The 21,758-nt window shown below is 40.7% G+C and overlaps 1 protein-coding gene across 1 annotated transcript in view; it reads right to left on the reverse strand.

The window, feature by feature from the left end:
• HSD17B7 (hydroxysteroid 17-beta dehydrogenase 7) overlaps positions 1 to 11,002 on the reverse strand; it is a 30,923-nt gene extending 19,921 nt beyond the window's left edge. The window contains exons 1-4 of the mRNA XM_082861718.1: positions 10,905 to 11,002; positions 8,442 to 8,645; positions 5,205 to 5,297; positions 4,006 to 4,120 (exon numbers count right to left, since the gene is read on the reverse strand). Coding sequence (XP_082717844.1) covers positions 4,006 to 4,120; positions 5,205 to 5,297; positions 8,442 to 8,645; positions 10,905 to 10,939 — 447 coding nt within the window. The 5' untranslated portion in view covers positions 10,940 to 11,002. The remainder of the gene's footprint in view (positions 1 to 4,005; positions 4,121 to 5,204; positions 5,298 to 8,441; positions 8,646 to 10,904) is intronic.
• Positions 11,003 to 21,758: the final 10,756 nt, after the last annotated feature.

Raw genomic sequence — 21,758 nt, forward strand, 5'->3', positions numbered from 1 at the left:
AGAAATGCAAATCAAAACTACGATGAGGTGTCACCTCATACCAGACTACAAATAATAAATGCTGGGGAGGGTGTGGAGAAAAGGGAACCCTCCTACACTGCTGATGGGAATGTAAACTGGTACAGCCACTATGGAGAACAATATGGAGGAGCTCTACTAAAAATAGAGCTACCATATGATCCTGCAATCCCACTCTTGGGCATCTGGAGAAAACCATACTGCAAAAAGATACATGCACCCCAATGTTCATTGAAGTACTACTTATAATACCCAAGACATGGAAGCAATCTACATGTCCATCAACTGATAAATGGATAAAGAAGATGTGAGATATATATATATATATATATATATATATGCCACAATGGAATATTACTCAGCCATAAAAAAGAATGGAATAATACCATTTGCAGCAACATGGATGGACCTATCATACTAAGTGAAGTAAGTCAGAGAAAGACAAATATCATATGACATCACTTATATGTGAAATCTAAAAAAATGATACAAATGAACTTATTTATGAAACAGACATAGAAAACAAACTTATGGTTACCAAAGAGGAAAGGTCGGGGGGGAGGGATAGATTAGGAATTTGGGAATAACATATACACACTACCATATAAAAAATAGATAACCAACAAGTATAACACAGGGAACTATACTCAATATTTTGTAATAATCTATATGGGAAAAGAATCTGAAAAAAAAAGATATGTGTGTGTGTGTGTGTGTGTATATATATATACCCACACACATACATGTACATATAACTGAATCACTTTGCTGTACACCTGAAACTAACACAACATTCTAAATCAATTGTACTTCAATAAAATTTTTAATAAATAAATAAATTTTTAAAAAAGATATAGAGGTTCCAACTGAAAGAGCTCCCAATGGCCCAAACTAAAATAATTTGAGCAAGAAAATAAAGTAGTATTTATAATACAAAGGAGAAAAATATATATCCATGAATCTGCATGGATATAACAAATGATTTTTTTCAGTTTTACTGAGGAATAATAGGCCAATAAATAAGTGATTGGAAAAAGATTTAAGTGGAGGAAAATAGACAAATCTCCCTTGCAGAGAGCTACTTGCAATAACTACTCTACTCTTGAGGAGGTCAAGCACAACCCCTTAAGTGTGGGCTACACATAGTAACTCTTCCAAAGAGTACAGTATGTAAAGGGAGAAAGAAACAAGTAACTTAATAGTGGAAAAACCTGACAAACACTGATTCAAGTCAGGGGATCAAAAAGAACATCAATATACCTAGAGTCTGTCATACAGAGTGAAGTAAGTCAGAAAGAGAAAAACAAATACCATATGCTAACACATATATATGGAATCTAAAAAAAAAAAAAAAGTTCTGATGAACCTAAGGGCAGGACAGGAATAAAGACACAGACATAGAGAATGGACTTGAGGCTATGGGGAGGGGAAAGGGTAAACGGTGACAAAGCGATAAAGAGGCATGGACATATATACACTACCAAACGTAAGGTAGATAGCTAGTGGGAAGCAGCCGCATAGCACAGGGAGATCAGCTCGGTGCTTTGTGACCACCTAGAGGGGTGTGATATAGGGAGGGTGGGAGGGAGGGAGACGCAAGAGGGAGGAGATATGGGAACATATGTATAACTGATTCGCTTTGTTATAAAGTAGAAACTAACACACCATTGTAAAGCAATTATACTCCAATAAAGATTTAAAAAAAAAGAACATCAATACTGATAAAACATATTGATTGGATGTGATGAGAATGGCACTCCATCTCTGTGGTCTTCTTCCTAAAAACACATTTTCTCAAATCTAACCATGAGGAAAACAGACAAATCCCAATCAAGGGACCATGTACAAATACCTGAGCAGTAATCCCCAAACTGTCAAGGTCTTCAAAAACAAGGGAAGTGTGAGAAACTATCACAACCAAGAAGAGCCTAAGGAGATTTGACTATTAAACATAATGTGGTGTCCTAGAAGGGGTGCTAGAACTGAAAAGGGACATCACACAAAATTAAAGAGTTCTGAATAAGGTATGGACTTCCATTAATAGTAATGTATCAATATTGGTTCACTAATTGTGACAAATCTACCATACTAATGTAAGATGTCAATAATAGAGGAAACTGGGCATAGTGTATGCAGGAACTCTCTTTGCAATAATTCTATAAATCTAAGATTATCCTAAAACTAAAGTTTTATTAAAGAAAAATCTAGGAAAGCTTCCAGATGTGCAATGAACATTTACATCAAACACAATCAAGAGAACTCATGAACATGAGATTAAATCAGTTACCTGGTTCCACAACTGTAATAGTGCACTGTGCCTGGAACTTTACAGAAATTCTCTCTACTCTTTTAACCGCCCTAAAAGTTTGGTCATTTATAATCAAACTGGGGATGGATCCATTTATATAATGCATTTACATCTGGACATAGAATCCAAGTTTGTGATCCATAAAAAGTTGTAAGATTCCTAAAACTAATTTGGAGAGAGTGGAAGGCATCATAAACCTTCCTATCATTTTATTTGATAAATCAATCCCAAAACCCCTGCTGATAGGCCTACCTATATAAGGATACACAAAGATAAGTCATGTCACAAGGACACCTGTAATAACTGTGCCTTTGGCCACAACTCTCCTCTGCCATTCCCCCAACCTGGATTACCCCAATACTAGATATCCTTAACAACTTAATTTTTTAAACAATAGATTCATCAAAAAATTAACAGACTATTAACAGCAACAATTAACTTACCCTCTACCACTGCCAATTAATTTAATAATTTGAAAAGAGAGCAAAGAGGAGAGGATTATGAAAAGATAAAGGAAATATTAGATAATTAATCCCTGTAGAGTTATAAAACATGACCATATAAGAATTCAATCCCATCCTGAACTATATTTTAACTTTTGTCATTGAAAAGGTAATACCACATATTTTTTTTAAGATTCATGTTTCATTCTAAAGGATCTAGAATGAAACATGAATCTCCCACTCATCCCTGATGCTCTGGCACCCCAGTTCAAAGGTAGCCACTGTTCCCAATTTCATCTGTATCATTCTAGAAATAGTATATACATGTATACACAATGTGTAAAGATATATATTTTTATTTGTTTATACAAATGAGATCACACTATACAAATTACAACCTGCTATTTCTTCTCAATAATGAAATACTAGAGGCTATCCCATGTAAGTGCAAAATATTTATCTGATTTCTTTTAGTGGTTTCACAATATTCCAATGTTTATGTATATCTTAAATTATGTATATCCAGGCTAGTCCTCAAGGAGGTCCAATTTTGAGGGAAATTAGGTTTAAGGTGAAAAAAGTGATCATGAATATAAAAGTGTCAGAGATACAAGTTCTATGCAAGCAAACCCAGCATTAGAAGGAGTTCTTCTCGCACCAAGGAATTAAAAGCAACTGGCAACATATCTGGCCATTACTTAATCTAGATATTAAAGCTGTCCTATGAGACTAAACCTGAGGGAAAAGCACAGAACAACCTAGACAAGTTGCACATCCCTTGCTTAACTTTATAGTTGCCTGAAATTGTGGCACACCAGGCTGGATGCTTAAAAAAAAATCACAAATCAAGACAGTAAAAGATTAACCATGAAGTAGTGTTTAATAATGGCTTCCCTGTCACCCCATCCTATCTGATGCAAAGCCCAGTTTCAAAGACCATTTAGAACAGTACTGGTGCACTTAACTCAGTTCTGTACATTGTTTCTGAAGGTGCTTGTGTGTTTATACCTTACTTTCTCTCCGATCTCTAAAGCTGATGTCAAAAGAAAAAATATACCAGTAGGCTGCTTTAAGCAATGTCTTCAAAGAGTAGAGTGATCACCCTATTTAAACACGCAAAGATTTAATGCTAGCCATAAACTAATGAGCTTAACAAAACAGCACTGTGATCTATCTGTGCAAGTGTTTAGGATCACAGAACTAAGTGTTGGCTTATTAAGCCCAAAGCCTTTTTACCAGGATAAAGTGGCCAAAGACATTGGTTGCAAACACTTCCTGGAGGCCATCGGCAGTAATCTTTTCACTCTGGGTCAGCACTCCTTCAGCTGTAGAGAATATATGAATCGCTTTTCTGAAACAGTAGAAGACAATTGCATGACTTTTTAAAGCTTTTTTAACTGAAGATACTAAACAGACACCCCCTCCTGCCTTCCCCCACCCTAAAACTACATTTTCCTTGATTCTGTAATAACAGGAACAAAAATACCTATTTCTCAGAGTGGGTTATCATGAGTACTAAATCAAATGCAAAAATGCTTTCTTGCCCCAATTCACAGAAGGACTTACATAGTTATAGCTCATACTACCAATAGGAACCTGAGTCTCTCAAAAACCTGCTGCAAAAACTCTCGTCACTTCTTTCCAAACCAGGTTACAAGTCAGCTGCCCTGGGGAAATAATAGCTACGCCAAGAAGAAAATGTCATCCCCTGAACACTGACTTTTAACTGCTGAACAAAGTTAAACAGGCTGTTTTATTATCAGGAATTCTTGAAGCATCGAATATACTAATTGATTTGCTGTGAGATCTATGTCGTAGGTCAAGACCAGCATGGAATTTTGTGTGTAGGGCTCTGTTTAATGGCAGAGAAATAAAACAAAAGTAGCAGTACAGGAAATAGCATGCAGTGAGAGTAATATCTGTTTATGAATAAGTACCCTGGGTCACAAAATAAGATTTATTTCTTACTGTAAGTTGTGGTTAAACATTTTTGGAAGCCACTCTAATAATGCATATAGAGAATCTCCCAGGAAGGTATTTAGGTCTGTACATTTCCCCAGCCTACTGGTCAGGGCACCTGGCATACAGCTGAGAAATGCTTCTCAAGTTGCCTTCCTGGGTATCAGAGTCTCACTGACAATTCTGCCTAGTTCTGAAATGTTCTTGCTAACAGACACAGTCAGGCAGACCAAAATTGACCTGCCAAAACGTCCAAGCACTCAGAATGTCCTGGGGACCAAGAACACAATAAGAATCATGACTTGCAACATTCCTCACAAAGATGAAACCTTCTTTCATGACATGGCTGCAACACGCCCTTTCTGTCTCCATTCTTCTCAACACCCCCTCATCTCAAGTTATCCTACTGAGGGCAAAACTAGGCAAAGTAATAAACACCTTCCTTCTACTCAGTTCACCTAGAAGACGGAAATTACCTTGAAAAGAGGCCACAGAAAAGTGCTTTGATATTTAGCTGTGGATTAGGCATGATCCCAGCATTTAGATATACATAGTCAAATCTCTGAAACCTGCAAGTAAAACCAAGAAAAGATCGTTAGTTATCTCTTTGAGCAACTAGAATTAAGAAGGCCTATGAAGGACAGAAAGTACTTTCTGAACCAAAAAGATGGCCATAGCAAGCTAAAGCATCAGTATTACATTCTCAACAGTTTCTCTTTAGCCATGGCAAATATTTGAGTATTCTTTTTTTTGATGGTGGCTTCAAACAGAATTTGGAGAGCTATAACGGGCTTTGAAGTCCAATCTTCTCTGATCAATGCCCCTTCCAGCTTAGTCCTCCCAACAAGGCACTGAAGCAACTTTCTATTAAACCCACTCTCCTTCTGGTCTTAGAAAGTTTTTTGCATTTTTTTTTAATTCACATCTTCCCTCACTGACAAGTGAAATCTATATAATCTGATCCATCAGTGCTGGAATCTGAACGCCAAGATATCCACTAGAGCATTAGATCCATGTGGAAACCTCTCCTTGTTCATGGCCAGGTGCTCTGTGTCATAAAATGATGAAAGCTCACAAGAATACAGTGAGATTATAGAAGTTGAATGGGGGTAAGGTGCTTCCGATAGGCTCCCTCCAGGACACATGTGAAATGCTGACTTGCGAAGCCTTTTTCACCAACATAAACCTTGATCTAAGTGTATTCTTTTTGAACTAGATTCAAGGTAAGTAGAGCCCGTGCTCATTACACTTACAGACACTATGAATATTCAAAATGTCGCCTAGAATTCTGTGCACCACACTGTCTCCCTGTCCTCTGTATAACCCGGGACAACACGGGTCACAGCTACTAAAGCTGGTACCTCAGGATCATACATGGTTACCAATACACACCACACACGACATTTCCTGATCATCCTATAAGTAATCAACAGCCACATGGCTCTAATTATAAACTGACTGTTTAAATTGCTCATACTGATACCATCAGGTTATCCATGTAAGAGCCACAAAGACAGTATGGGTCCAGCTATTGCTAGTTGTTCCATTATCTAACTTGCAAACTTTCATCTAAGTATACTAACAAATCTCGCTGGGAATGGAGAGGGAATGTGTAGCAAAGAGTGGAAATGGCAAATTTCCAAATTCAGGTCTGGCTGCAGTTAAACGGCATAGTACCCTTGAAAGCTTAAATGATTGACACAAGTGCTCTATTCTGGATAAAACGGAACCACTATTCCTTATCAGTTTTCAGCGGCACAAATCTAATAGAACAGAGTATCACAGGTGGAAAGACCAGCATCAGGAACGGTGCTGCTTCAGCCAACTGGAAAGGGCCCTTCTCAAGCTCTCTTAGCCTCTAAATTTAGGTCCACAGTCGAAGATATCCATTTGGGCCATGAAGTGCAAGACATCCTTCGTATAAGCAAGAGATCTATCTGGACACTGTCACGTATTCCCAAATTTGTCAGTATCACTACAACCATCATTTCCTAAATTCGGATAATACCACCCACCTCAAAGAGAGCTGTTTTGAGGATTAAATAAATACATCAACGCTGCACTTAAATGCTGACAGGCAGCTGGGACAACTCATCATCTTAGTGCTACCTTCCTCCCCACAGCCTCCCCCCTTACGTTTGGGTCGAATTACTAAATATGTTACTAAATACTAAATTACTAAAACTGTGATAACCTATCCTGAGCCTTTGAAGGCAGTTGAGAATAGTCAGTACTATGAATGTTGCAACATGAAATCTCAAAACTGTACTGAAATGGGCTACGACTAACTGAGGATGAAGGTTCTATTCTGCTAAACAAGGAAATAACTAAATCTATACAAAACAGGATGAGAGAGTCAACTGGCTGAGAAGGTTTGGGGACAGAAAGCCTGCAAACACGACTTGAAACTCATAACTGCTCTCCCGACTTGAGGGTTTTTAAATCAGCAAGGACACTGCCTGTATAGTTTCACAGACTTGGAGACAAGTTATGGAAAAGTAGATGTGAAACCTAGAAAAGCTCAGTTTTTAGAAAGACAGTGTGACAGAAAATTCTAGGAGCTCAGCAGTAGAGGAGAGCAAACCCTCATTTACAAAGGGCTAAGGCTGCAGGGAAAACTGTGCCGAAAAAAACCAGTTTCACTTTGTAACTTGTACATGTGGAACAGGGTAATGCAAATTGCTATCAATAAACATATACAAAATGCAAACTATTGGGCTTCCCTGGTGGCGCAGTGGTTGAGAGTCCGCCTGCCGATGCAGGGGACACGGGTTCGTGCCCCGGTCCGGGAAGATCCCACATGCCGCGGAGCGGCTGGGCCCGTGAGCCATGGCCGCTGAGCCTGCGCGCCCGGAGCCTGTGCTCCGCAACAGGAGAGGCCACAACAGTGAGAGGCCCGCGTACCGCAAAAAAAACAAAACAAAAGCAAACTATTATTCTTCAGCCAACGCTTTAACAAGAAGGTCTCCCTTATGTATACTGAAGTTCATTTTATTGTCCAAGGAAATAAAGCAGCTCTTGCTTTGTAAGGGCCTCAATTACAAAAATATAATTAATAATTTATTGATTAAATTAAATGACTGATTAAATTTAATTATTCCAGATATTGCTAGGACTCAGCATGGACTAGTGCAGGGTTCTTGACTTTTTGATCATAAATTCCTCTTAGAATTTAATAAAAAGCATGCCCTCTCTCGCCAGAAAAATGCATTGTGCACCCATATGCAATTTATTGTACACACTTTCTGGGAATTTATACATCCAAGGACTCTATCCCTTCATATACTAAATATTTATCAAATGTTTATTACATGCCAATTACTGTCCAGGTATGAACAAATTTTTAGTGGCCTGGGGAAGTTTCTTCACTTGTCAGTACCTGCCCTACCAATTAATGAAGTTCTTATGTGAAGGAAAGATGCAAAAAATGCATTCAAACATCAAAGGACTTACACTAACATAAAGCTTCACAACTGACCACATGTCAAAATACACTGATAAATTAATCTTCATGGAATGGTCATGATTTTGACTGAGAATGAAATTTTGGTACTGAGGTAAGGCAATAACGGGTCACTCTATACAGATTTCCTCAGCGTAACTTCTTTTTATACTGCACCTATTTCTTTTTTAGGTTTTCCTATCCTTTCTTATTCTATTTTCTGTTGTGTTGCACAATCACATGAGAGAAAAGCCATCCACAAGAGGCATACCTTTGCTTGAGCTCCTTGGAGGCCTGGAACACTGACGGCAGGCTGCTGACATCCACCTGCACGGTGGAGACCTCGGCGGTGGGGTGGGAGGCCAGCAGAGCAGTGCGGACAGCTTCCGCTTTGCTCATGTTCCTGCACGCCAAGCACAGGTGAAGCTCATGGTCTTCCTCCAGCAACCGCCTGCAGAGGGCTAGGCCAACGCCACTGAAAGGACAATTCAGATACAGAATATGCATTCAATGAGATGGTGCCAAATAGAAGCATTTCTCCCTGGCTCAGAAAACTGATTTTGTCAGCTTGAGCCCCAACCAGGAGCCCAGGTAGACAGAAAGAATTCAAAAATTATGTATATATGTGCCACATCTTCTTTATCCATTCATCCGATGATGGACACTTAGGTTGTTTCCATCTCCGGGCTATTGTAAATAGCGCTGCAATGAACATTTTGGGACATATATACACTACCAAACGTATGGTAGATAGCTAGTGGGAAGCAGCCGCATAGCACAGGGAGATCAGCTCGGTGCTTTGTGACTGCCTGGAGGGGTGGGATAGGGAGGGTGGGAGGGAGGGAGACGCAAGAGGGAAGAGATATGGGAACATATGTATATGTATAACTGATTCATTTTGTTGTAAAGCAGAAACTAATACACCATTGTAAAGCAATAAAAAAAATAATGTTGCAATAAAAAAATGTAAAAGAAAAAAAATTATGTAAAGAAGGGGGAACCCTCCAACTCTAATAGTCACTGGCTCAGGACGCTGTCCCGTTTGTGTCTCTTTCATTCTGCAAAAGCTCGATGACCCAAATAACTCGACTGCAAATCAGAGTTCTCCTTTAGCATTTCTTTCAAGACAGAGTTTATCCTGCCAGTGGTTTTCACTTTACACTGATTATGACACTCATGAAAGTGATTCAGTATATCACCAGCAAATGTGGAAAAGAACATCTTATTAGTGTTTTCCGGTGTGCATGTTTTACTCCGCTAAGTTCCTCGAGGGCAAGGGCTCTACTATCTGTTGGTATCATGGCCAGTAGCAGGAGCACCAGAAATTCCTGATAAGGAATGGATGAATCTTTCAAGGAAAAGGTATAAGTAACATGGCAAGAGATACAAGTCCCTCTCAACTGCTACGATTGAATAACCAACAGGAAGAGAAAGAACTCAACATGATTAAGTAGAAGATAGGAATGGGACATATAAGATGGGTACCAGGAGAGAGAAGCAGGGATGAGTACAAGTGTCAAAGATAAATGACTTCCTTCAGAAAGAGCATTGTGAAACCACATAATGGGGACAGCATTCAGACCAGGTTGGCTGATAACAATGAAAACCTGGGTAAATGGGTTTTCTTCCAAGACTTAAGCTGATTCCAGGCAAAAAGCCTAGTACCATCAGTAACCTGAGCATCAAATATAGTTATGTTTATTCATCCCCACTTGAGAATAGGCCTTTACTACAAATATACAACTGCACGTATCACAATATTTGTAAAAGAAACAAACACACAAAATCAAGTCTGACTTATTTAAGCAACTTCCACATAGGAAGCACCGAACCAGTTGTTAAAGTTACTCAGGTGAGGCCACGCTAAAATTCTGCCCATTACAGACACCTGACAGGTTTGGCTTAGTCAACAAGGACATGGTCAGATAACTGAAAGTGAACTAATTTTAAATGATATTTAACACATCCTCAGTCTTAATCCCCCCAAAACTCTAAATGCAACAATTAGAAAAATGGTTTGGTTACTTTCATCCTCCACACACTGTTCACTTAATAGCAAATGAGAAGTAAAACAGGCACTAGAAGAGGCTGAATCCAAATGCCCAACCCTGGAGTAATTACTCATTGGCAGTATGGTTATTTGCACTCCTTCCATGCCTTAACAGGAAAAAGTTGCTTTTCTCTGAGTTTCTGAAGAGCATATATACTAGGTGTCTAGCACGGTGTTACATGGAATGAGATTTTCCCCCCCAGTGTTCTAACGCTCATGGACGCTGAAATTTACCTAGGGCCAGAAGCCTAACACAGAAAAAACAGCTGGAGTACAAAATATGGCAACCTGGTCACGATTAAATTACCAGTGATGAGAAAGTCAAAGACGGGAAGGAGGCGAGGTCTGCGTGGGAAGCGCCCTTTCCCTGGATACAGACAGTATCGTCATTGAGAGACTCATCTCTTAGTGGCGCTCTAGTTTTCTTTCCGCTGTCATGTTTAATTCAAAGCACCAGTTACTGAGCCCCTCACTGGGCCAACAAGTCCGGTACCTCGCGCAGTGGGGGACCCAGGGAAGAGCGGGCCAGGGTCTCGGCCATAGTCCCCACCGAGGCAGGGTCAGCGACGGGAGCTCCCAGGGTCGGTCTGTGGCAGGTCCTCCTGGCCCGGTACTTCCTGCTCCCTCGGACCGCCCCCCCACTCCACCCCGCCGCCGCCGCCAGTATCGCGATGGAGCCCTCACCTGCTAGCCCCGGTGATCAAAACCACTTTCCGCATGGTCGCGCACCCTATCACCACGCAACCTGAAGCAGGTACCGCGCAAGGCTTCTCGCAAGTATTATACTTTGACCCGTATCCCCGCCCCGGCCGCGCCCCCAGCCCTTCAATCAGGGCCCGGCGGGGCCCCGCCTCCCTTTGCGTCATCTACTTCGCGCTGGGCCCCTCCTCCATCGCAGCCCGCCTTCCGCTCGCGGCGCGGGGGCGGGGATGGAGTGAGATAGGCCGAGGGGCGGAGCCGCATGTCGCCCAAGGCCCAAGCCAATCCGGGCTCTCCCCGCCCCTGACCCTGCTCGCCCCGCCCCTCGGCGGAGCAGGTGTCCCGCCCCAGACCCTGCGCGCGCCGGTGGCGCAAGGCGTTTGTCTTGCTTGGGCTGTGCTCCCAGCAGAGCGATACGGTACGGGCTTCGTGGTACACACAGGGTCGATCCCCTGGCGCCTCCGATTGGCGCTTCACTGCAGGAAGACCTCAGGATATTTGCACCAGAGCTCCTTATTTTAGAGGAAAGGTTTGAATCTAGGAACTGAAGTTTGGGGACTATCATCTACTTAGTTTTCCATCCAGGCACTGTGCCACTTAACAGCCCAGCTGCCCCAGAACTCCTCCTCCTCTAAAAAACTCATCTTCGCGAAAATGAACATTTGTTTTATTAAGAACTTTACGTAGAATCATGCATGAAGTACCAATTTTCAAAACTTGGAATATGGTATGCAACCAGAGAATCTCAGAACTCCGTAGGACACAATGGGTCGTGTACTGTAACCTCCTATTTCATTATGTTTCAAACTCTTTGTGGTAAAAGACCCGCTTTGTTTTTCAAAGCCATCCCAGATGGGTACTTTTGTAATATACAATAAAAATAAATTACTAGAAAACTGAAATAAAATGCAAAAGGCATACAAGCCCCAATTTTTTTTATTAGCTTCAACAGATGATACTCTGCCAAACTGCTATAAAAACTTACTTTAGGGGCTTCCCTGGTGGCTCAGTGGCTGGGAGTCCACCTGCCGATACAGGGGACACAGGTTCGTGCCCTGGTCCGGGAGGATCCCACATGCCGTGGAGCGGCTGGGCCTGTGAGCCATGGCCGCTGAGCCTGCACGTCCAGAGCCTGTGCCCCGCAACGGGAGAGGCCACAGCAGTGAGAGGCCCGCGTACCGTAAAAAAAAAAAAAAAAAAAAAAAAAAAACTTACTTTAGGTTTCTGGATTATTGTGGACTGGTAACAATGTGACCGTCACCAGTCCCGGTCCACACTAAGGAATACTGCGCATCATGTATCAAACTCTGTGGAACACACTTTATTTCACAGCCTCTTTCAAAATTTTAGTTATTTATAAACAGCAATGATCTCTGAAAGATATGACTGAGATCATTTATATTGGCTTTTGAATACCCTAGAGGTTTTGATTAATTTGGTATCAGTTTAGTATGAGATAAATCTTAAACCAATAAAATTAGACTGAAAGAATAAATGTGATTATTAAAGATTTGATTCCTAAATTATCAATTCTTCTTTATTGTTTGGGTGAAACTCAGCTACTATCCTTAATCCCACTTTCAATTATTCTAAGAGGCCACAATTTAATAATATTTTCTCAAAGTCTTGGGGTAAAATTAACCCCATGTTGGGCTGCACCCTGCAGTCTTGCAATCCTTGCAACTGCCCAGTCGCTAGACCAAAGAAAGAACCAGAAGTCAGCTACAGAGACATCAATGATTTATTGCACAGGGAACCTTACAAGTCAGAGGCAATGATCCTGGAGTGACACCCCACTGTGTATGGCCAACAGCAGGCAGGACAAGGCAGCAATCTTCGCTACACAGTAGAGGAGAAGGTTATCAGTAATAGGGGATTTGACATCAAAAGAGCTCCTTGGTTGCCAGGGGGACTGCTGGAAGGTCTTGTTCTTTGGTTTAGCAACCATTGCAAGGGCCAGATTTTCTTGTTGATGATCAAACATACTGGAGTCATTCTGGTCCTCGGGCTAGAACAATAGTTAGCTGGGGGTTGGGCTGATCATAGAGGTAGTTACTAATTAAACTTTGTGCTTAGGAGAAGGAGGCAGTCATGTGCATAAGGTAAGGGTGAGGCAGGGCCAGGTAGGGCAGGGCTGTACAGAGAGCAAGGGAGAGGCCATCTTATAAGGCCTGACGGTACACCCCAAACTTTAGAATCTAGACCCAAAGTCTCCTTTTAGAGTGTCTTAGAGCTCTGAGATGACTTGTAAAACGAATAAGAGAGGGGACACAAGTGTTGTGTGGCTATCCTATGAAAAACTCTTTCCTACAAATAAGGTGAAGATGCAGCATCTTCACAATCTTAGGGTGACAACCAGTGTAGGACTGACTGTGACTTAAGTGAAGGCCTGAAGACTTCAGAGCAAGACCAGCAGTCTCTCCTTCCATCATGATGTCCATCCAAGCCAAGTGAGGAGACCTTGGTCTCCTCTTCCTTCTTTCAAATAAAGTTGCTACTTTCAAGGTTCTGCAACCTTTGAAAGACAGGCTGAACTGCTAGAGGTGCCAGAGAGACAAGGAGAGTAGAACTCTGCTGATGACAGATATTTAATTTTGTATTTTAAAAATATTTTATCACATGTAGGATACTGCTCAGTAAGAGTCATAATGCATTTTTATTTACAAGTAAATGTAATTTTTTTATCATCTCAAACTAGTCACCTTGAGTTTGTATTGTTCATGGACTATTTTCCTGGAAATACCAGAAGGAAACATGGTGCACAGTGATCCCATTTATCCCAATCCTTGGCCCCATGATTGGAAGAGTAAATGTAGCCACTTTACCTTTGACTGTCTATTCGCTACTTCATATAATAAATCTGCCTTTACCCTAAACCCTGAAACTGATCTCTGATTTCTTTTATCGTGCCTGAAATAGCTCTTAGGTAGATAAAGATGAGTAAAGTTATCTTTAGCCTCCATAACAGAGCTCTGTTCTGGGCCCTTATAATTCTCTCCAGAACTAACTTCCCTCTGGTTTGCAAATAGGGGCAAAAGAACAGCTGCCAGTGGGGTCATGTGACTTTTCTTGTAGATATCTTTCATCTCTTTTTTTCTTCAAATCACTATACAACCAGCCTGGTGCAACACTACTTTGAGAGTGGGATTTTACCCATTTCATTAGATAGTAAAAGGTCATCTGTTGCTTATGCATAAGAAGCTATTGTTCTGGAGGACTCAAGGACCAGAGGATGTTATAAGTGTATACATTACTTTTTCAAATACAAATGAGTATAAAGTTATAAATGGAGATATATCAGTTTTCTAGTTCTTAGCACTTGAAAAATGCAGTGCCCTTCAAGTTGTTAGTTCAAATGTAAAAGAGCAGACATAATCTCCGTCCTCAGTAACGAATTATATTTTCAGATATATGCATAATACGTATCTATGGCTTATCACGTATGGACGCAAATGTATCACTCATGTCTACCTTTAAACTTAGGCAATAGGTGTTGAGAATAGAATTGTACCTCTTTGAGCATCTCTGCTGTTCCTGTTTATTTTTTTTTCTCCTTCACCCCCAATACCCCACTCTCACTACACAGGTACTTGAACACCTGGCCTTTAGTCCTGGAATCAAACCAGATACTCTGGTGGTCAGAGTGTACATTCATGAGTCCTCTGGTTATTCTCTGGGAATTTATATCCATTCCCTTACCTACTATGGCTGTCACTGAAAAAAAAATAAGTTCATATTACTGAGATTATTAAAAGTATAAATGTATTCTTCAGGGACCAGGTAAGACGTATGTTGTTTTGGGTGGTTCCATCCTACTCTCTATTATGAAGACTGAGTCTGTATTCTGGTTGTTCATAGTTTTTTGTTGTTCTTTGTATGCGTGAGCAGTCTTGAGACAGACGATATTTGGATTTAGAAGGGATTTCTGTGTATCAAACAAGACAACTTTGTAACAACAATAATAAAGGATCCCTAATTCTGGACTAGATTCCCTGGAACTGGACCAATGTGAAAACATAAAATCCCAATCTCTAGTATGTTTGGATATGCCAGGGACCAAAGTAATTTTCTTCCAATAAACAATCAACTAATATATGCGAGGCCTACGTAAATAACCCTCTGTCGGATAACCCTCAACAAACAGGCATCCCCACCACATACACCCCTCAACTGTGTCCCTACCCCCCATCACTTCTCCAAAAAGGATGTAAGGGAGTAAGGAGTTAAGGGTAATAAAACCCAGAAACAGTGCTATTTTCACAGAAAAAAGGATCCGTCAGTAGCATATTTCTTTAATCATCGTTATTTACAATTTATCATCTGACAGACTTACAGAGAATAAATAAAGAAAAGACAATATACAATTGGTATATCTCATTTCTTTTTCTAATACAGAGAATTTGTATGCATTCTATTTTGGAATGACTAAGATAGTTTTAAGCAAAAATTAAATCAGTTTGCTATTTACCCCTTGACAAGACACATCATCCTCCAAAGCCTGCAGAATAAAGCCCAGATGTTTCCTCCTCATAGGAAGAGTGCACCACATTGCTTCAGAAAGTCAATCCTCAGAAAAAATTCCCAGACAACGGGGTAGAAGAATAGGATATCATGAATAGTAAAGGACATAAAATGAATAGGCTAGATTACAAACTCTTGGTGCGTTTGTAGGAATCCACTCAACTTTCAATTATTTCCAAACCTCTTTTCAAGAAAACAGTTTTTCACTGCAAGTGATTACCTATCCCTTTGGGCTTTCCCTTGAGTCTCTTTGCAAATTCCTTTACATGCAATTGTGAATGTGGGTAAGCATGGGCTAGCTTGGGACTCCCATCTTTCTCCTTTGCAGGCCCGTGAAGTTGTTGACAAGGTGTTTGCAAGAGAAACTAAAAATCTTGTTCCAAAAGAGCTGGGTTTGGGGCCAGGGTCGATCCCTGCTCTTGATGGGGTGCCATGTAGAGAAGTACCTTGCATTTCTGTCTAAATACCTCAAAGGATAAGACATTTCCATAGATCAATTTCACCATCAGTAAACCTAGAAATGGAGGATGTAACTTACAGGTACAAGTCTGGGCACTTTTTCCTCTTTCCTCCTTTGAAAATAAACCCTCTACATTAGAGCAAAGCAGTTTTCCCTAAATTCACCCCAGTTATGCCGGATGACAAGTGTCTGCTTCTACCTTTTATTCATTCAAAAAACAACATTCGGCAAATATTTGTGGTGTGCTCGCTATGTGCTAGGAACTTTACAGGACATGGGGTATACAGAGGTGAACTCACGTAGAATCTTGTGACCCTTAAACAGGGCAGCTTAAACATGTCATCGTAAAACTCAAAGCTGTAATCCACAAAACCAGAGTTTCTACTCCCCTGTCCCCTCCAAACCTCTGGGCTACAGCTGCAACCTACAGGTTGCAGCTGTATTTGCATTTCATTTGGTCCAATGTGGTTGCTATTCCATTTAAGAATAGACTTTCAGGCAGATGAAACTTCTCTACTCTTCTGAGAATAGTGTTTTGCTACTCACTAGGGGTCTCTACCATTGTACTCTATTCCTTCCAAAAGCTCTCCCTGGTGCCATTAAGGAAGTACCACCTTAGCTCTTGACCAAAATTCTGATTTATTCTAAAGTCCTCTCCTTGCCATCATACAAATCCTACTCGTAGGAACCGCAGAAACCACCTATAATTAATTTCCTTCTATCCTAGCTAGTGAGCTGTGGGTCTTACTGTCCTTTGTGTTGCCTGACTTTTCTAAGCCGTTCTTGGATTGTTTCAGATGCTGAACAGCCAAACTAGTCAGAAAATGTGGAAACAGTATAGGTAGGATATTGCTTGTTGATAAGGAACAGATTAATTTGTTATATTCTCTTTAGGATTTTATTGAATTGTATCCAGACAATGTCTTTCCTGATGCAACCAAGAAGACCAGGTTACAAATCAGCAAGGGTTAAATCTATCCAGAAATGAAATGTGTACATGTGAAGAACTGGTGAACTCTGAGTAAGGTCTGTACTTTAGTTAATAGTATTATACCAATGTCAATTTTCTGGTTTTGAAACTGGACTATGGTTATGTAAAATGTTATCAATTGGAAAGCCTGGTGTTAGGGAAAGGCCACTCTGTACTATTTTCTTGGGAGTCTTAAAGCATTTCAAAATAACAAATTGAAAAAAGAAAAAAAGGATACAGCAACTAAACAAATTACCCACCATGGTCTGAGCCAAGCAATGTAGCTAATTGTAGCAGAGAACTCAAAATGCCAGAAATCCAATAAACATTAACCATTCCAGTCTCTTTCCATCTCAATTTAGCATTCCAAGACATTTACCAAGTGGAAAAGACATTCATCTGTTTCTATAAAAATGTTAAATTTTAATTCAGAAGGAAATTCCAGCATAGATCTGGATCTGTGTCTTCCAGAAACCTACCATATGCACTGCCAGAGGTCAGAGGTCTTACTGAAAAGACTAAGATGGCAAATTCCAGGTCTATAAACTCAATTTAGGATCAAAGCCTTCCTACCTCTATACTGGGAGTAATTTAAGCCTTAACTGTAATTTTCTTCATTTTGGGGGTATATTTGGGCAAAACAGATGCTATTCTGTTTTAGACTATTTCCTTGGAACATCTTCGTCTCTTTCCCCTTCTTCAGTTCTCCTTTACTCAAAACATACGGCTTAGCCCCACATCACGGCTTTCTTGTAGGAAGTCTGGATGAGACTAGAAAAACACATGGTTCCAGCATGGCATGTACCTCTTTGTGCAGATACCAAACAAGATTCAGTCTAGTTTAACTTAAGCCTGTTGTTCCAATGTTTCCCTGTGGCCTTTCTAGGCACAACAGCGATGAGCATTATTTAAAACGGATTTCATTCACAGAAGCAAAGAAGGGAACACAAAGCCTCATGAGCTAACATAAATTCCCCATCTCTTGGTCTTCATTTCCAAAGCAGCACTGGGAAAGCCATGTCCTGTTCAGACAAAGAGTTGATTTCTTCTCACCACCATTAAACCCCAGGACCTGAGGTGGTCTAGAACACACGTGTTCAAACTGCCTCCCTCTCCCACTTCCTGTGAGATGAAAAGGTCATTCCCTGGTGGTTGCTTGTGTGTTTTTATGTTCATGCTGGGCTTCCCTTTTCTTAAATCTCTGAAAAGCTCCCTTCCATGTCACACTCTGCACCTGACTTTTCATTTTTTAAATAAATACTTTTATAATCTCTATCATCCAGAATTGCTTCTCTCTCCATATACATCTATCTTTTATCTTCAACACACTTACTTTCTGTCCTCTCTCGGCTCTCTCTTCAGAGAGATCTGCTTTCATGCTTCAGAATGGATTCTCAACAGCATCCCCATGTCTATCTTGCTTGCCCTGACCTCCCCCATCCTTCGCACGCACTCTCCATTATCCTTTATTATGTAGTCTTCTTTCTAACTCCCACGTGCCCGGTCCAGTCACATGCACGTTCATTTATTCATCCTTTGCTCATTTCCATACAATGCCCTTTGTCATATAGTCTTATACACTTGCAAGTGATCTTTCCATTGCATTAAAACCACTTTTCCCCCTCGGGGGCCTCTTTCTACTCCAGATTTTTTCTGAGCACGTATGTGTCTGGACAGCACATCAAGATTTGGACTTAGCTATCAGCACATTCACCAGCAAAAGTATACATTTAAATCTGAATACCCCAAAACCACAATCTGGACATAAAATATTTCACATATATCATGAAGAGGATAACTTCCTAGAAAGGTAACAAGGCCCCACAGTTTCTCATCCCTTTTCCTATCTCCTTTTCTACATAATTCCTAGCTTCATTCTTCCAATTTGGATTCCAGCTACCTTTAAAGTCTACATACTAAGCCTTCGCCATTGCACTCTGTTGGGTCTCTCAGATTTGTACTGCTAAACTCGATGGGTCTGACTAAGGGAGAAGTTAAAACTGTATCTGTAGTACCAAAGCCTTAGCACCAGAAAATCGTGCCTTCCTCATCTCAGGAAAAGATAACTGTACCTGACAATACATATTTGCCAGCTGCTTGAAATAGATTACCTCTATGACTCAAGGCCAGAAAAATCCAGACATACTAAATTCATTTTAAATATGATTTTTTATGGGATCATGAAATGCAGTGTATTGACGCAGAATTGTAAAAAGAAGTAAGTGGAGAGATATAAGGTGAAGGAAGGGGAAATTATGTCTTTCCTCTTGCCACATAGGAAGTCATGGCCTGGTCTGGATGTACTCCTGCCAGAAGTACGTGGATAAAGGAGAATAAGCTACAGGCCCTGATTTCAAGTCCCTATGATTCTACTGAAATGGAATGATTAACGTGTCAACTTGACTGGGACATGTGGCACTCAGATTAAACATTATTTCTCGGTGTTTCTGTGAGGGTGTTTCTGGATGAGATTAGCATTTGAATTGGTGAATTGAGTAAGGCAGATTGCCCTCTCCAATGTGGGTGGGCATCATCCAAACCAATGAAGACCTGAATAGAAGAAAAAAGTAAGGGGGAGTTTGCCCTCTCTGCCTGACTGCTTGAGCTGACACATCAGTCTTCTCCTGACCTCAACTGGGACTTATACCATTGGCCTTCTGGTTCTCAGAACTACAGCACCAGCAGCTTTCCTGGATCTCCAGATTGCAGATGTCAGATTGTGGGACTTCTCAGCCTCCATAATTGTGTAAACCAATCCCCCAATTCCATATACATATATAGTCTGTTAGTTCTGTTCCTCTGGAGAACTCTGAATAATACATGAAGTTAACACTGATCTTGGGAATGTAGAGAGTGTGGCAGGCCCCAAGTATAAAAGAACATGTCTGGCCCTGCATATATCAAATGAGATAATGTATGTGGTACACTACATGGTAAACTTTAAAGCACTGAACAAATGACAAGTGTTACTATTACTACTATTGTAGTGGCTTCCCTACATGATCTCTTTTGCTGACCACGATCTTCAGAGAAGGAGATGATCAGATAACTGAGTCTGCATCAATTGTAGATCCAGTTATCCAATGAGCACTGAACGTATCAGAACTGGAAGAGACTTCAAGACCATCTCATCTAACTTGTTCCAATAAAGAAACAAAAGTCCAGAGAAGCAAAGTGACTTGTTGATGATGATACACTTGGCTTGAGGCAGAAATAGGGTCACAGCTCCCAAACTGATGTTCTCTCCAAAGTTAGTCCTGGGAGACACTGAAGACCAGACTCACAAGACAACCATGGGGAAAGGGTGTTTTCTAGGGGAAGGAAGATGACCCGCAAAATGAACCTTGGGGATTGGGGATTTATGCTTCTGCTGTGGCCTGGAGCAACGCTGAAGGCTGGACAGGGGGAAACACTCAAGTTCCTGAGAGACTGTGTAGAAGGTGGGCTGGGTGAAGGCAACAGAAGCAGACCCAAGGGGTCAGGTCTATTTCTTCTAAGTTTGGGAAGCTTATATTGTGATCTTTTCTTGTTTCTCCTCAGAGGGAATTGAGGTTCTCTTTCCCTGTTTCCTACTGAATCTGAGGATCTGTGGCGTGTGAAAGCTCAGAATCTGTTCTGAGGGGACTCTTATTTGACAGTGTTATCAGTATCCATGGATTCTGAAGGCAGAACCTCAAACTTTCTTTTTCTGCTGGTCATACCATCTCCAAGGCAAGAGTGTGAACACCAAGCAACAGCAGCGAATGACTCCTCCACGCTCAACCTGCTCCTCTCAAGGGACTCCTAGGGTTAAAAGGACATTAAACATCATCTCCCACAACCATTTATGTTTGAAACCCTATTGACAAAAGGACAGTGACAAAGGACTCCCCATCTCTGGAGGCAGCCCATTCATCCTTGCATGTTCTACCTCTGGTTATGTTTTCCCTAGTAAGGAGTGGAAATCAATCTCCCTGTAACTTCCCCTCATTGGTCCTCAGTCAACCCTTTGGGAGCGCTCAGAACATATCTATTCCCTATTGTGCATGGCCTTCAGATTTATGCCTGAGAAATTCAATCACCAGCCCTTGGGTTCCATTTGGTATTCATCCATTAAAAGAGTTGGAAAATTTGGAGAAGATAAACCAAAAGGCCTATGATCAAGATATCAAAAAACAACAGTTTGTACCGACTCAAAATCAGGCTCTCACTAAAACACACACCTGAAAATGTCTGAACAAGACAAGAGGAGGACCCTCTACAGAAATGAATATCACATCTGTTACCTGTCCTCCACAGGTCTCTTTCCCTGTGTCCATTCTCTATTCAAGAATATTTCCATGCACGAGGCTTTTTTTTGTTTTTGTTTTACAAATGACGATTCCTGTTCATATAGCCTTGCAGTAGATATTCTTTCCTATGTACATCCTCTGTATTTCCTATGCATGTAGATCTCAACCCTGATCCCTGCCCATGAACAAACAAAACACCCATTCAAAGAAGGTGGGGTTTTTCAAGCATGTTAACATCTACTTTGCCAGGAGAGGAAAATGCAGAGTTCAGGACATGTCTACAGGCTGAATTAGGAAATTAAACCATTGGTGACTAGTTACTGAATACCATTTCATCAGATTTTCCACACTTACCAAGTATTTTCCCTAAGTCTAATCTCATGTTTCCTAAGACATTACTATTCTTCAAGTGTTTTCTTTCTGAAACCATTTTTTTTTAAAAAGATGACATGGAAAACATATTGTAGAATCTGCACATTCATAAACACAAGCATATTTAACCTTTATAAATTATCTCAATTATCTAGCCTTTGTTATCCAACTTTTTTAGTATATCAAGTAAGATTCTTTACTAGATTTTATCTGCCCTATTCTGCCCTAGGCTTTTTTTTTCTTTT

The sequence above is a fragment of the Leucopleurus acutus genome, assembly GCF_964270905.1.
Source record: "Leucopleurus acutus genome assembly, chromosome: 2".
Lineage (NCBI taxonomy): Eukaryota > Metazoa > Chordata > Mammalia > Artiodactyla > Delphinidae > Leucopleurus > Leucopleurus acutus.